The sequence below is a fragment of the Annulohypoxylon maeteangense genome (genome assembly GCF_022496945.1).
Source record: "Annulohypoxylon maeteangense strain CBS 123835 unplaced genomic scaffold GGS22scaffold_1, whole genome shotgun sequence".
Classification (NCBI taxonomy): domain Eukaryota; kingdom Fungi; phylum Ascomycota; class Sordariomycetes; order Xylariales; family Hypoxylaceae; genus Annulohypoxylon; species Annulohypoxylon maeteangense.
In genome coordinates, this window is record NW_025953248.1 from 327,686 (window position 1) to 344,191 (window position 16,506).

The 16,506-nt window shown below is 43.8% G+C and overlaps 5 protein-coding genes across 5 annotated transcripts; 1 reads left to right on the forward strand and 4 right to left on the reverse strand.

Moving 5' to 3' along the window:
• Positions 1-1,878: 1,878 nt before the first annotated feature.
• On the reverse strand, positions 1,879-3,849 carry GGS22DRAFT_194012 (uncharacterized protein; the record flags this gene model as incomplete). Its single annotated transcript, XM_047965439.1, has 5 exons — positions 1,879-2,780; positions 2,841-2,924; positions 2,977-3,062; positions 3,117-3,284; positions 3,340-3,849. The coding sequence occupies 5 exons, from the start codon at positions 3,847-3,849 to the stop codon at positions 1,916-1,918; spliced, it is 1,713 nt and encodes a 570-aa protein (XP_047823403.1). The 3' UTR covers positions 1,879-1,915.
• A 1,730-nt stretch (positions 3,850-5,579) lies between these two features.
• GGS22DRAFT_148622 (glycosyltransferase family 2 protein) lies at positions 5,580-9,994 on the reverse strand. Its single transcript, XM_047959017.1, has 3 exons — positions 9,532-9,994; positions 7,400-9,087; positions 5,580-7,345 (listed from the first exon to the last, which is right to left on the reverse strand). The coding sequence occupies exons 1-3, from the start codon at positions 9,693-9,695 to the stop codon at positions 6,174-6,176; spliced, it is 3,024 nt and encodes a 1,007-aa protein (XP_047823404.1). The 5' UTR covers positions 9,696-9,994; the 3' UTR covers positions 5,580-6,173.
• An 82-nt stretch (positions 9,995-10,076) lies between these two features.
• Positions 10,077-12,530, reverse strand: GGS22DRAFT_148625 (P-loop containing nucleoside triphosphate hydrolase protein). Its single transcript, XM_047959018.1, has one exon. The coding sequence runs from the start codon at positions 12,403-12,405 to the stop codon at positions 10,432-10,434; it is 1,974 nt and encodes a 657-aa protein (XP_047823405.1). The 5' UTR covers positions 12,406-12,530; the 3' UTR covers positions 10,077-10,431.
• A 93-nt stretch (positions 12,531-12,623) lies between these two features.
• On the forward strand, positions 12,624-13,634 carry GGS22DRAFT_1360 (proteasome maturation factor UMP1). The gene is made up of 2 exons (XM_047958589.1): positions 12,624-12,896; positions 12,974-13,634. The coding sequence occupies exons 1-2, from the start codon at positions 12,894-12,896 to the stop codon at positions 13,433-13,435; spliced, it is 465 nt and encodes a 154-aa protein (XP_047823406.1). The 5' UTR covers positions 12,624-12,893; the 3' UTR covers positions 13,436-13,634.
• A 362-nt stretch (positions 13,635-13,996) lies between these two features.
• Positions 13,997-15,366, reverse strand: GGS22DRAFT_1374 (uncharacterized protein). Its single transcript, XM_047958627.1, has 2 exons — positions 14,406-15,366; positions 13,997-14,334 (listed from the first exon to the last, which is right to left on the reverse strand). The coding sequence occupies exons 1-2, from the start codon at positions 15,004-15,006 to the stop codon at positions 14,195-14,197; spliced, it is 741 nt and encodes a 246-aa protein (XP_047823407.1). The 5' UTR covers positions 15,007-15,366; the 3' UTR covers positions 13,997-14,194.
• Between the last annotated feature and the right edge of the window lie 1,140 nt (positions 15,367-16,506).

Sequence of the window (16,506 nt, forward strand, 5' to 3'; positions counted from 1 at the left end):
ATTTAACTAATTAATTATTTAAGTATATACTTAATATAATATTTATAATTTATATTTATTTTAATATTAAAAAATTATTACATTAAATTAAAATTAAATAACTTTACTTTATTAAAAGTTAAGCTATAAGGTAAAACTAAAAAATTAAAAAACAACGGTTTATAAAATTAAACGAACCTTCATATAATTATATTTAATCGAGAAAAATCGCGCTAATATATATTTCGAATATAATTATTTATATAAAATAAAGTATTTTTTAAACTTATTACCGTTAAAGTAATATTTATTTTCGTTAATATTATACTTATATAATATATATATATCGATTAAACCTTATTACGTTTATATAAAAATAAAAACATAAAAAAAAAAACATAATCGATAATTAATTTTAATAAAAATTTAAAATTAAAATGTAGTAATTATTTATAAATTATTATATTAAAATAAAACTATTTACTTAAATACGTAACGCCGTTTATTATTAATAACAACGTTAATTTAAATAAGTATATTTAATATTAAGCTTAATAACTTTACTATTTTCTTTTTAAAACTTTTTAATAACTTTATTTAAACCCTCGAAAAAAAATTTTAAAAACGATAATAAAGTTCGTAATAATAAAAAGCTTCGATTATAAAACGTTTAAAAAATACATAAATTTATATAAGAAATTATATTTTAAAATATATATTTAAATAATTAATTTAAGTAAATATATTTAAATAAAAATGCATTTAATATTAATAAAAAGTTCGTTTAATTTTACGTTTCGAAAAACCCGGAAAATAATAACGTTATTATGCGAAGAATTTTTAAGTTTTAATTACTTTCGTTATAAAAAACATAATATATATATAAATAAAACTTTTTATCCATTTTATTCTTAAAACTAGCAATTAATAAAACCCTTAAAGACTTAACGGGCTAAGTTTCGATTTTATAAATTTTTAATTATTAACCTGGAAAAAAACTAAATACTTAATAAGTTATCCAAAAAAACTAACCTTAAAAATAAACTTAAAATAAACGTATAAAATAATATATATAAAAATAAGAAATATAAAGTTTAATAAATATGTAAGTATAAAATCGAAGCTAAATAAAACTTTTAATACTTATTAAGTAAATAAATAAATAATTAAAAAGGTATATAATATATTACGCCGCGATTTAACATTTTCATAATAAATTAAAAGCTTTAATTCATTTATATTTACATTTTTAATTAAATTATACTTACATTTAAACCTTTTAATAATTTAACCTTAATTATCACGAAACGAAACTAAAAAACTAAGAAATAATAACGTTATTACGCGAAAAGCTTTTAACATTTTCGTTATAAAAAACACGATATATATATAAATAAAGTTTTTTATTTATCTTACTTTTAAAATTAACGGTTAATAAAACCTTTAAAAACTTAACAAACTAAATCTTAATTTTATAAACCTTTAATTATTAACTTAAAAAAAAACCGATGTTTAATATTAATAAACTAAATATTATAAAATTCTTTTAAATTTCTTTTTTTCTTACCGCTTATTAATTTATTAACCTCTAATAACAAATTTCCTTAATAATAATATTATTATTTAAAATTTTAAAAGTATTTATTAATTATAATAATTACGAAAAAACGTATAATAATAATTATAAATTTTAAAGTTATTTATCGTAAAATATTAATATAAAAAAACACGTAATTAATTAGTTAAAAAAGTTTAATACATTTAATACTTTAGCGGTTTAAGGTATTTCGCGCACCATCGGACACCCCGGCAAGTATATGTGTATTCTATACTATGTAAGATGTTTATTTAAAGTTTATACTATCAGAGAGTTTGGGTATATGTGAACAAAGAAAACCACCCACCTATTAATACCCTAAACTATCTTTTAACAAAATCATAACATAGATCGTGCAATATTTGATATTCGGCTCACAATTGTCAAGTTGGACCTCCCGGTATTGCCGCTCCTTTCAGTTTCTCCAGAACGTCTCTGTTCTTGTATCTCCGTCACAAATTTCGGCCATGTGTTTGTCAACACTAGATATTTGATATGCGCCTGTGCACGATCAAATACACCGAAATCGAATTCTTCCGATATCTCACCAACGTATTGAATTCTACCTGCAACTTCCCCAAGCTCAATCCAATCCCGGTCAGAGTCTGATTCATTATCGGCACCCGGAGAGGGCCCATCAGCTGTGAATGGCGTAGCCGTGTCCACTCGTGCTTCTCCGCATACAATTCGCGCCGGTCGCTCGAAAATGGCCTCGAGTTGTTTCAAGTCTTTCGAGGGAATGTTGATTGGAAATTCAGCATCCCGGGGACTGATGAAGCTAGTGTATATAACTAGTCCACGAGTGAATGTATCGCGGATCTGATCTTCAGTAGCGCCGCCTGGCCATGAAGACTTCCAGGAAGCAACGTTAGTAAGAAAAGCGATGTTTTCCCCTGAGAAATCTCTCAACGCCGAGAATTCTTGCAACGGGCCTGGGTTCTCGCTCAGCACGTGGTCCAGCGCACTCATAGTGAATAAGCGGTCGCCCATATCCCTGTCCAAGAAGTCTATCGTGAGACCCTTCTCCATCACAGATGCCGTTTTCCATTCTACCGTACTCGATTTTCTCAACGTCGACTGCGATGCTGTTTCCCACTTGGCGTTCGAATCTGCTGCTCTCTTGCGTAGACGGTAATGTCTCACAACTAACCAGCAGGGGACGAATACAGTAAAGATTTCGAAGAACATGACAGATAAGTGAATCCTACGTTTGTTAGCACTCATGGTTTCAACCCATCCCAGCTCAGCATTTCAGGCTGCTTACCATTCACTTGGCGCGAAGTATACGTTGACCTTCGTGAAGGCTGGCACATACATGGATACCAACCACATTGGTGTTGCGTGGAGGCTGTAAGAGCGTTAGTTAACGAAGGAATTGTTTACGTAGTTCAGAACCCTACTTCGAGATACAGCAACCGAGAGTCTGGAAACGCCAGCCTAATGTATCATGAATACCCCAGGCTTTCCAGATCAAAATAGGCGCAATCTACACAAATTAGTATCAAAATTCGAATTTTAGCTGTGCGCGGTATGGACTCACTATCCATGTCCAGATCGACTGCCATAGCGCAGATGGCCACCACTCCCATCCACGGCTCATCTCGATCATTTGCTCGGCAATCGTTCCAGATGGGAGCTCTGTACCAGCGATACCAAAGGTAGGATGGTACTTACGAGACATGAGCCACATTCCAACAGTGAGAAGGACCTAGTTAGTTGTTTAGAACCTAAATACCTGAAATCTTGACGGGAGAAGGATATACCTGAAGTATCATGCCTAAGCCGATATAGATCAATATTCTAGTCGGATAATCCAGATTTCTCAACCGACAAAGCCAAGAAGTCGCTGCTCCATTACACCCATGCTTCTTCGTTCGAAGATTAGAAGACTGGGCATATCTCTTCTGCAGCTTGGCGATATAGAGGAAGCGAGTGTTGGAGGCATGGAATAGTGCAACGCCCAAAGGAAACCAAAGGCCCATGAAGAAGTATTGAACATCATAGGCCAAAATTACAGGAAGCGTTAGTCCGACTGGATATGTGATCTGAGCAAGGATCCAATATAGATGAAGGAAGAAGATGGATGTGAGCGACAACGCCAGACCACGGATCTTAATAATCGGATTTTTACGATTGGCGATTAGAAATATCATGCCAAGGATTAAGAGGAACGTCCATGTTGCGCAAAAGGCAATATAAAAAGTCCCCACCTTGTCGTAGTTGGGTGGGCTCTGCGGAAGATCGTATAAGCTTGGTTGGATCTGGTCTGCCATGGTGTTGTATGCTGACTTTATCTTAGTATCACCAACCAACTGACAAGCAAAAGAGCAGACCAGCAACCCGGGATATGGTGAGGAGGTCCATGGTTCTTGAAGTTATGTAATTGATCGCTTGGTAACTTCATAACTCCCTGGCACTTGGGTAAGAATGCCAAGGGAGAATAAGTTCGGCTTCATTTTTTGCTTGCCAAGTGTATCTCGATTTTGAGTGTATACCCATGTGGGCGTGGATTTGTGTCGATCATTTGACTATTGTCAATATCACTGTCGATTGTGAGTGGCGGGAGGGAACTTGCCGAGACAGGAATTGGCTGGTCCCTGTACAGAAAAAGCAGCCGCGTCGTTCCCGTCCCTCGTCTAGACCCTAGATGAACCCTTGAAAAGCAAAAAGGGGGGGCAACAGACAGATCTACGATTTCACGTTCCATCCTGTTGATTCTCAGATCGATATAGAGATCTCCGGGAAATCTTAGACACGGTACTACTGGGTACTTGCGCGGCGTTACCTCGTAGCTTAATAATGAGGGCTATTAGATCTCCCCAATATTGGAGGTTGGGAACTAGATATCAAACAGAGGGAAGCCCAGGGGCTCAAGTTATAACTAACCGCCCCCGACGCTCATTATATATCTCAATGATGTAGATTGAACAATTCTATTGATAAAGCTAATGCTGTCAGAACTTAAAAATTTTCTTACTGAGGTTCTATTGGCCACCGTCCCAGTAATTCAGAGACATGGGGTAAACGCCATCGCTCTATCGCCATGAGCGTCAGCTACAGGAACGACGAGACTCGGCACGCCGCCACTGATTCACAAGTCACATGAATTAGGGCAAAGAAAAAATATCTAGACCGGGCAACCACGAAAACGAGGGAAAACCGATGAACCACTTTGAGACGACCCAATCATGGCCGATCTCATCCAAGACATTCACTCCGCCAACGCGTAGCATGATTGGTAGGTAGATAACGCTCTGAGTATATAAAAGCAACGTACTAAGGATGATTCGGACCCTAGATACATAATTTCCACGCGGAGAGATGAGAAGAGAAGTGCGATCAGTCTGTAGGTAGGTAAGACAAAAATATAAAAAATGGAAAAAGCGATCTATCAAAACCTGACAACTACCTAGGTATCAATCGCAGTGGCAAAGTCATATTCAAAAACGAACGTTTCATGTCTCAAGACATATTTATCCAATCGAATTCTGAATTGTTATCAACGAATTACCAGTAACGAGCCAGCAGATGGCGAATATGTAGCCCCTATATTGTGCCCTTCAGTGCGTGAGACGTACCGAGTAGCGCTGCAGCAAGCCGTGTGGATGACGGCATATGCGAAACTCACTTGCTTATCACCCTATATCTAGGTAGTTAGAAGAGATACAGTACACACTTAAGTCGAGGCCTCCCCATCAGCGACCAATCCTAGACATACGATTTATACGCATCGATCCCAGATACGTAGAAACATGAGGGTTGAAATGGATAGTTAGATGCCAAACTTCCGGTTTAGAAAGGTGCTACTAGATATAATGGGTGATAGCTGTGTAACACACAAGATAAGTCTGATTACGACACGATGTAATAGAATTAGCAGACGCCTCCTAGGTCATACATACCAGCCTCTTACGATAACGAACAGGGCGTCTGCTACTACACACACGCACTAAATCGCCACCACACAGCAGCTATAGCACACCGGAACAGTCGAAAAGACAAGTCAATAAAAAAGAATATCAGGGTATCATCCCCCATTTTGCCATCTCTACCTAGGCAAAACATAACATCCAACAACATTATCTCAAACAAACATGATCAACTCCTGGTCTAATTAAGCAGCATCGTAAAAAAAACCACGATCGTAACCGCGACTCCCAGATGAGAAAAAACGCAGCAGCGATTAACACTAAAGTTACAATACATCAAAGTAGGTAGCCTGTGCCTTCGTCACCGTAAAAGCCTACTCCCACTCCTACTCCACACCCACTCCCATCCCCCTCCCCACTCCGAGATTTGCCATCCGTGAGTATATTTACCTATGCCGTTTCCCTTTTCCCCCTTAATCGTCAATTCAACTCAACTCCGAAACGAGGCGGGGGGCGTCGCATCATACGAGCATTAAAAAACCCCCATAAACATCCCAAATCAAGAATCCTTAATGCCCAAATTTTCGTCAATCCCGTGTCGTCCATCTGCAAATGTGGCGTAAAGAAGAAGTAACTTCCAGAAGAAAATGTCATTAATCGGAACACATTGCCAGGCCACCCAAATATTCCTTTTTAGGTGGCCATGATGAGATAGTAAGAAAAGCAACTCAGGAACGGACGCTGCTCCCGATACTACTTATCGTATCGCTGACCTTACTACTGACGCCACCCATCCAATCGTGGAACCACTCTGGTACTTTCAGACTAAGTCGTACTCTGCCCTCGACGACCATATTGATCGCGTTCAGGATGGCGAACGTGGAACTCCCCAAAGCTCTGAAAAGCGCCAGCGCCGCCACAGACCACAGGATGAACGTGAGGTAGAAGTTGCTGCCAACTTCCTTGTATCCATAGGCTTCGGAGACGGCCATGGCTAGGATAGCATTAGCTACCATCCATATGACAACCATGTACGTTCGCACGCTCTTATAGTAGTCCTCCTGCATCTGGGCTTCGCTTATTTCCGACTTCGGTACCTCGACGCGATCTCTTAGGTTCCTTAGCGCCTCGTCGTACCCGCTGTCGATATCCAACTGTTCGGAAGGCATCTCGAGCTCGACCGTATTGCCCTGTCCAGTGGCGCCTCCTAGGTCCGTCTTCATGACGTTGTCACCCTTTGTACCCCATGTGACGTCGTGTGTATTGCAGAAGGCGTACACCTGTAGTGTGCAGATATAGCTGGGAAGCAGAGCGAAATATTGTGCCGAACTTGTGAACATGTGCCATGGATCTAGATACAAGAAGCTCATGAGGAAATATAGCCCCACCGTTGACGCCGTCGAGACAATCAGATTCGTGAACGTATTATTGCCGAGTTTAAGCTGATCGCCCTTGATTGTGTGGATCACAATGAAGACTGTCGCGAAGGTGTTATATACCATGATTATACCATATATAATCATACTAGCCAAGTAAAGCTTCTTCGCGCCTTGCGGTCGGTTGCCTAGAGAGATGATGAATTGCATACTGATAAGTAGTACACACGTGTAGCGGAGTACAGTAAACATATATAGCGCGATATTATGCCCAAAGGGGTCGACAGAAGGATCCGTAAGCCCACCGCCGATGAAGTAGAAGGCAAGATAGAAGTTGGCGAGCGAGAAGTAGGTAAATAGAAGTTGGAGGAATTGATACACAAATTCGATGTGTAGAAGTATCTTGCGGGCGATTGTGTGATCCGTCGTCCAGATCTGTTTGAAGTGAACGAGGGAATACACAGCAGCGAAGAACGCGCCGTTGAGCCATCGACGTCGCTGAGAGATGAATTCGGGAACAGTATCTATCGCATATGTCAGCTACATTTTCAACCTTCAAAAGAGCCAAAGAAACTTACCAGGCACATCTGTTTCGCCTGTACAACCCTTGACATATTTCAAGACCCATCTCTCGTTCCTCTTAGCGACTAGTTCCCAACATAGGATACGATCCTCAGCAAGATACATATTTGCAGTAAATACGTCGGCGTGCTGGCCGTGTAAGGTCTCCCCTTTGAAGTACTGACTAAGCGGTCCGTGGCCCGTCTCATCATTCTGCAAAGCGTGATAACGATAGGCACTCAGAGCGCCGGGTAACACCGTTATGTAACCAAAGACAGACTCTAGAGGCTTGTCTAGGATGTTCGACATCTTATACTCAAAGTTTTGCGACGCCACGAGCGGGTTTAGGAGATTGCTTCCGAATTTGCCCTTCATCGCCTTAATCTCCCCACAAGCTCCCGCGACATTAGAATCGGTATCGAAAGCCTTCCATAGATGGTATAGGGAATTATTTCCAGGCTTTGTACCGACATCTAACAAGATACAGACATTGGGGTTTAGGGCCTTGCCGAAGGCATTGAAAAACCAACGATGCGAGTTGAGCTTTCGCTGGTTCCTCTCCTTGAGACAGAATATCATCTGGCAAGGGACGATACCCTTCTCAGCGCCCTTGAACTTCAGGTCTGCGTCAAGTGAGACTTGTGTTGTGTATTCGTATACGTGAGCCTGTACAGCCTTCTGGTTGACGAAGTTCTTGGCGATGCCGTGCTGATAGACGCCCATTGCGGCCAGCGCATCGAGCGTTCTCGGATGAACCTTCTCTCGACCGTCGGATACGATACAGACGACAATCTTCTGCCATCCAGTCTCGCCCCACGTACGGGACCTGTTGCGTCCGCAGAAGTGGCTCACGTTCTTCATAATCGCATGCATAGTGCGAGTAAAATCGATCTCGTCTTCGTTGTACATGGTGACGCAGATGAACAACTCCGTCTCTCGTGCCGTCCGTCCGATATTCTGTCTCAGCTTATATCCCTTGTCCACGAAGTCATCCGGGTCACACGTCACGGCCGTGTACCGCATGTGAGTAAATTCAACCTCGTCGCGGCGCGGCAAGAAGCTGTACAGAATGGTCGGGATTTTACACTCCAAGATGAGTTCACCGTTGATTAGTTGTACCTCCTTCTTGGAGGTGAGTGGCGCTCGAACACCACGGCGTTCTTGTTTGCCTTCTGGAGCAGCGCCGTAATATTCTACCTTCTCGTCCATAGGCGCTTGCGAGTCCTCCTCACTAAGGGTGACTTGTGATTGCGCACCGTACATGTCGTGGTATGGTCTTCCACCACTAATATCTGATTCTCCGGGTCCGAATACGTCATCGCTACCATCGTCTAGAGGGATGCTTACTGTTGCGTCGTCGGCTGTGTACTGTGAATCTCTCGCGGACGCAGTGAAATGTGGAGCAGGAGGCAACGGTCTTCGAGGACTACCTCCATATCTTGAAGAGGGCGTTCCGGGTCTAGGGCTGCCGTTGATATCTGCTGGCTCGTACTGCGCACCAGAATGCGGCGGCCGCGAATAATCTGATATTCCGGACATTCTCGAAGATGGTGTCCACGGTCGAGGAGAACTAGTGTCTCGTGATCGGTACTGCTCGTAGGCGGAGTTTATCGGCGTGATATGTGGGGGATCGAGAATAGAGGATGTTCGTGAACGTGTGGATCTAATTGATGGTTGGTATGTTCGACGAGGTGATGGTCGGATACTATCAGGTTCAGTTGGTGAGTCATTGCTGTCAGGGTTGTTGGGTTTGGTTGGGGAGTTGCCGTCGCCTCCGGGTGAATTCTTCTTAAGAATAGACTTCTTTCTCGGTGACGGACCCTCAGGTATTGTGGGCAGGCTCTGTTTGAGCTCTGCTTGAACAATATGGGGAGGTTTGTTCTTCTTCTGTAACTTTACAGTACCACTGCGTTTTAGGATAGGCTTGCGCTTAGGCGATTTGTCGCCCGCTGGCGGAGATGACTACTCTCCATCAGGAGGGGACGTCGACTTTTGCGCTTCCTCTTGCTGCTTAAGCGACTCCAAATGCTCTGGCGTTGAGATCTTAACAGTCTTCTTCTCTTCCTTCGCTTCCTTCTTTAGGGCGAGGGGAGGGGGAACAAGATCTGGGTGTTTAAATTCTGGAGGTGGCGTCTTTGGGGCTACATACGGTCGAGGATCTGATAATGGTTCTTCCATAGATGTCAATAACCTCACTGCTGCTGGGTTTCCGCCTGGTCCAGTTGTCATGTGGTCAAGGTGATCGAGGTGATCATCATCGTCGCCATATCCTGGAAGAGCGTATCCAGGTGGTCGTGAATGAGAACCGTCCATCGTATATTATTATCGGCCAAGATGCCGATTGAATCGATTGTGAGACACTCCGTTGGTATTGTTGATATGATGGAATGCCAGCGCAAACGCCTAATATCGTTTGATTAGGTCAATCGATCTCGATCGACGCAAGTCTCCAATCGCAAAATGGTTAAATGGTATACGGTATAAACAGGGTATCTCTAGAATTAGTATAGTACGAAGTGGTAAGAATCAATGAAAGAAGAAATCTTTAACGTTCATGAATTGAGTTTCAACGGTAACACAACGTTTGAAAAATAGAGTTGACACAGTTGATCCTCAGTGGGGAGCTTAAGTCAAGACTCCAAGCCTCGAAGCAGGTGCTAACGAGGAGCTTTGTTGTATTTAGAAATGCAGGTACCTAATGATCCACCGTTGCCCAGCAACTGTGCACGCTACCCCCACATAAAACTACATAACAGCGGCAGTATAATCTTGGCAGCGCATAATTCTGCATTAATATCCCGACCATCCACGCGTTCTTCATCCACCATTCTCTTTTTCTCTCCATTTCGTATTCGGTGAATTTATTGCTCGCACTGAATATGGATTACATAGTATTTCTTGCGTAACTCGCTTAACTCTCTCCGCCAATGCAGGTAATATCAGGCAGATATACACAGTTTACCACCTGACCGTATAACCTATCAAGTGTGTATCCGGAATGCTATATAATTCGGGTCTAAATATTTATAGTAGCGCCGTAGATCAAGACTTACATACCCCATATGCGTCTCCAGCTTTTTTCGTCCCGCCCGAGAGGCGCTTTAGATACACCAAATCTGGCCGGTAGTCCTGAATTGGCTTCAGGCAGACATATCCACTCTCTAATGCAATCCGGTATTTCCTCTCTAATGTGGCTAATACATATCAAAGCCTGGTTCTCATTGAGGCCTCCTACCTTGACGTTGTTTGATTTTGATGCATCGCTTTCAACAATAGTTTCCGATCCGTCGTCGTTCTTCGAATACGATTTTGTCTCTCCATGCTCGAGGAAGAGAAGACAGCGATTCCGAACACCATCATCCATACCGCTGCACGCTTCATCCAAAACAACGATATCTGGATTCTTAATGATTGCTCGCAGGAACAGTGCGACCCGCTGTGCGGAGAAGGACAGTTCTCCGAACATATAGTGGTCTGCCCACTGTAGGTCTGAGCTCTCTTGTGCATCGGATCCAAGCTTTGACGTTTTTATGAATTCCGGGTTCAACTCAGCCTCGAACCATCGCAGACAGGCCTTGATTTTTTCTCTTGCTTGTTCGTCAAGTACAGCCTTCGAACGGAACGTGTCGGCCCATGCATTCGCAACGACTTCTTTCACCGTAAGATTTCGGGGCATGTGTTGATGAATTTCGGGACTAGAGTGCCCGATTCGAGCTTGAATATCCCAGAACGTTAAAGGCAGCTGGTCCGAACCAACTTCCGGCAATCTGCTTCGCCCAAACAACTTCATGGGTAGTGAATAGGTCTGAGGGTGGTCCGAACAGATGAGAGATACGATGGTTGTCTTGCCGGAGCCGTTGGGTCCAAAGATGCCCCATCGCTCTCCTCGCCGCACAGTCCATGAGAGACCCTCTTGTTTTTTCCCATCGATTTCTTGTACCCAGTTTCCAAGTGCGATCTTACCACGATATTGTACTTTGCACCCATTCATCTCCACAATGGGCTCCCCAATATTTCTGGATACGCCTGCATCTTGAGCAATTGGCGACTCACTAGCTTTCAAAGCCTTTTCGCCCATTAGTGGTTCTCCATCTATCCCATCAGCAGTCAGCGTTCTGCCGACGTGCACTAAGTTATGCACCGGTAGGCTTTCGTCTTCCTTTGATTTCCCATTCCACACCTCTCGAACATATTGTCTTAATTTTTCCAAGACAACTTGTTTCTCTCCAATTGCCCCTATTTGACAGTCTCCCCTGAGGTAGGCCAGGTGTGTAATCCAATCGGGAATAGGATCCTGCGGCCTTGCACTTAATATCAACCTCGGGCTAGCTCTACTTGCCAGCCCATGTAAAAGCGGACTCAGCCCAGCTACTGTAGGCGGATCAAGTCCCATGAATGGCTCATCAAGTAATAAAACCTCCGGAGTAGAGAGAAGAGCTCTCGCAATTCTAGCTCTTCGTCCCTGGCCATTGCTTAAAAATGTGACGGGAAGATCCAGTAACTCGGCAAGCTTTAGATCTCTCACTACCCTATCAAATAATTTTGGATTGAAACCGCCCTCGGGTGGACGTTTTAGAGGATTAAGTTCTGTATTGCCCAAGAGGAAGTCTCTTAAGGAGAAATCGGTGTCCTCGCGCTTCGACTCATATCGAGCAGACAAATATGCCGAAGTCGTCACGCTAGATGCCAATCCATCGTTATTAAATCCTACATATTGAATCGCTTTATGCGGAACCCTTAATCTATGAGGCACCTCATCCATAGACAGATAAGGATAACTTCGTGCAGACGGGGGGAAGCAAAGGTGACTCCCGCTCAAAATCTGTAAAAATGTTGTCTTTCCGCTAAGAGACGGTCCAATGATATACCAATGTGTCGGTGATTCGGTAGTAGAAGGTAGTGTGAAGTTCAGGTTTTTAAAGAGAGCCGGGTTCGGGTGGATAGAGCTTCCACCGGGATGATGACGGTAAAAAGTACCGAAGACGATATTTATCACCGGTGGGCGAAATGTGGTAAACCGCATGATATCGATTGAACCATGGCAAATTCTCTTTAATAGATATTATATGTTGAAGATATGCATTTTAGAGGGTCACATGAATAGGACATGAATGAGTCAACTTATTCTGATATTTAACATATGAGAACTGTTGAAGTTAGATATCCGAGATATCGGGGTTAACGAGGCTCACGCTAAATCCAGCCCCTGCCAGCCTTACGTAACGTATCCGTTAGGTGCAGGGACCACCTGTGGGCTACTTCCCACCTCCGTCCTTGGCAAGGCTCCAGCTGCGAAGTACAAACACGAAAGCTCCTGGCAGCCTACTCCAGCTTCCCTTCACAAAAGCCCAGCCGAAGCTCAAACCACGACCACAACCGAACAACATCATCCCAGTTCGTCACATCATAAATCCGCCAATATCACGGCCTGACGGATTCAACAACCTAAATATTTCAAAAATCACAAAATCATAAACGAAAAATAGTACCAATCCCCCCACAACCGCCAAGATGGTAAGCTTCACCTACCGACCTACACCACCTCTATCCCCCATCCAGTCCAAAAACACTAACTAACCACCTCCCCAAAGTCAATGCGCATAGTCCCCCCCGCCACCCACAGCAGCACCTTCAAAGCCGTGAACACCTCCGCGCCCTCCGCCCCGGGCGTCCACGACACCCTCCGCCACGGCGTCGGGCCATCACCCACCATTCCCACGTCCACCTCTCTCGTAGAAGCCCCGTCCTCACGCCACCCACTCGAATCCCGCCTGAAGGCCTGGGAATCCACGCAAGAGGGCCTACGCATGGAGACTCTGCGCCGCACCTACGGCATCGCGGAGCCGATCCGTCGGGGCATGGAGCTGAAGATCGCGCGGGACGGGGAATGGCGACCTCTTGCGCTGGGAGGCGGAGCGGGAGTCCGAAGCGTGCATGAGGATATCTTGCTTGGTCGTGAGGCTAGGATGGATTGGGAGGATGTGTTTACGGGCGAGGAGCAGCGGGGTGCTGTCAGTGTGCACGATGAGATGGAGCGGAAGTTGAAGATTTAAGGGCTGATAGATGATCCATTCGTCTTTCGATCGTGATAGTGCAGATGGGAATAGTGGATGGTTACCAGTCTGTCAGTTATTCGGACAGTTGGCTGGGTAACTATATCACCTTCATCGTTTGAGTGTCTTACACTCGGAGTTTGGCAGCTATGAACACAAGAGTCTGTCTTCGCATGTATACGACACAGACATGAATTAAGAATAGACAGGTTATGGACTTCAATCCATAATAGCAATCACGATTCTCAATACTCGTCTCGAAGTGAAAGTAATAACAATCATATATATGGACAGTGGCTACAATATACCACATTACTCGTTTATATGGTCGGTATGACCGGTATAGTGCAAATACTATAAACACAAAATAGTACGCCAGATATCGGCTACTTTCTCCGATGCTGTATGAAAAAGAGCAAACGAGAAGCAGTCGCTATCCCTCCCGACCTTATCCCCTCTTGAGCTGTCGGTGTATACTCCGGGGGTACATTTGGGAAAGAATTCTTACCTTACATGACTGTAGCAATAGCTTCGTCTTAATCGCCTGCTTCAATTTCTGCTGCTTAAAGGAAAAAAATCAAGACCTATCACGCCGCCCTATGCCCAGAATCCGCAATCATTTCCACACATAGATGCCAATTGCCCGTCTTGCCTATATTTCCCCCAAGTCATTCGGGCGGTTCTAGAACAGGATGTGATGCCGCCGCATCGAAAAATAGTTCGCTTGTCAAGTAGCAGGAGATGCTAAAGAGGACCAGATCATAAGATAACGCAGCATCCGCTACGGCCACGATGACTCCCGGCATCCTTGACCTTCTTGGCTGCCTCTTCCTCGTCTATCAGGTCCTGGGGTTTGATAGTCATATGGACGACGTTTCGTTGGACACTGAAATGGTAATCTACAGAAACATCATGTTAGTATTCCATACTCTTAAAACATAAAATATGTGGAAGGGAATCGTCGACTCACGATTAAGTTGATTGCGATCTTCAAGCATTTTGCCAAAGTGAATGAGTCTTATGGCACTAGGTTCCCTCGGTGGATGGTCCCATTCTTTCCTCCAATCTCTTAGTATCAATTCTTTAAGTGTGTAGACTGTGATGCTGAATGGATCCATCTTGCCATCCTCCGTCTTGCCCGTCACAGTCACATTGCGTTTCGATAAATATTTTTCGTCGATCCGAAATGGATGGCGCGCACCGGAGGTTAAGAGAAGCATAATATCAACTGCGAGATCACCGCTTTCAGCAGGATTGCTTGCAGGATCGACGGGATCTATCGTGAGCTCATGGTCGTCATCACCGCTAGCGGGAGCCTTGCCACGGGCTTTTGATGTAGCTGACTCCCCGACTGGAGGGTCCTTGTCTGGTACAGGTATTGGAGTGAGCGCAGCTTCGGTGTCTTGATCTTCGGTATTTGAGACGTCTGCATTGACCTCTGTGTTGGTAGGTTTGGGTTCGGTCTTGGATAAATCTTCCATCTCGACGTCGCTGACAGGCTGAGTTGCTGGCACCGCCTCTTCCCTAGCTCCTTGATCTCCGCTGGTAGAAAGGGACTTCACGTCCGGCATGATTGATTGCAACAAAAAGAAGGGTGATCGATCGCGACACCTCGAGTCGTACGGATTGCTGACGGGTGCGCGCAATCAACAAGACGGGTACACTGGTCGGAAAATAAATGGTCGATTTTTCTTCGGTTCGAGAGATGCACTCGGATTTTAGGATTGCCGAATTATTAAACACGAATTTGTTGAATACAGACGTGCAATTGAGAAAGACTTGATTATGATTTGTCGCCTTCGCCGGTCCCTGCCATGGAAAGCACGCAAGATGAAACGAATGCGGTGGCTCGAACGATGCGTGAATGGTGTAAGGGAATTGTCGAATTAGTTCAAGGTTCTGGTAATCATGTAGCAAAATTGGAAAAGTTGAGAAACAATGATGACGAGTGACCAAAGCTTCAAGTTAATGCAGGAAATGCAGTGCAGCAGCCAGTCGCCGCTAGTAATACAATCGTAAAAGATGGTGTCGATGTTATTATTCGGATTTGGCGGATTAGATTGGTAGGATTGACAGGATTTTAGGCCAGTAGCAGAGTACCGACAGTAGTTGGAAGAAAGAAGAACAATCGAACAATGTCCCAAAGTCCAACCAACGAACAATAAAATCGAGTCCGAAGTTTCCAGTTTCTAGTTCCAGTTCCAGTTTCCAATCTTACGGATAACGACACGACATAGCAACTACTCGATTATTCGCTTTTCGAGAAAGAAGCCCTGGAAAGCACGAATGAAATGGATGATCTACCTGGGCTGTCGCCAGCTGGGTCCTGGGGTTGCTGGGCGTTGCTGGGTTGTTCTTGCACTTTAGGTGGTTTTAGATGCCCCTTATTTCAGGTTGCTATTACCTTTCCTAGCGACAATGGTCCTACACTGACCCCTTCGTGGCCTATGCGGGAAACCTAGCCCCTAACCTTAGTAAAAATAGAGATACGCGTACCAAAGTACTTCGTATAATCAATCATCTTAAAACTTGCATCAATAACATTTCAAGTTACAAACCTTGATGACACTTCCTAGTTTGTTAACGACACCACAAAAACATTACACAGTAATTTATTCCCCCGAACTCTTCACCTTTTATAAATCATGCAAACTGACAAGGCAGCAAGGTGAAGATAATGCTAATATCACAGCTACCAGGTAGTTACCTAAACCCCGGATTGTGGTAATGGTAATAATATGGAGATAACCAATTCTCGGATCTTACTACCTTAGAGGGAAAGCGGCGAAATCCAGACGCCTCTATCGACCATAAACTCGCCTGCTCCTCAAAAGTCGAGTTTCATTCAAGATAGGGTTGTATCCGTCCGAATAAATCGCAAACATGACTGAATTTAGAGACACACCTCGCGGTTCACTGCAGCTTGCTAAATTCGAATAACCGGTCGAGAAAACACACCTCGTCAGGACAATCACTATCGGGGAGTTACAGAGAGTTGCAGATAGTCGCATCCAAGTATTTGAGTTTTACGTACGATCATTATCTCGAAATGGACATTCGAGCTGAAGATA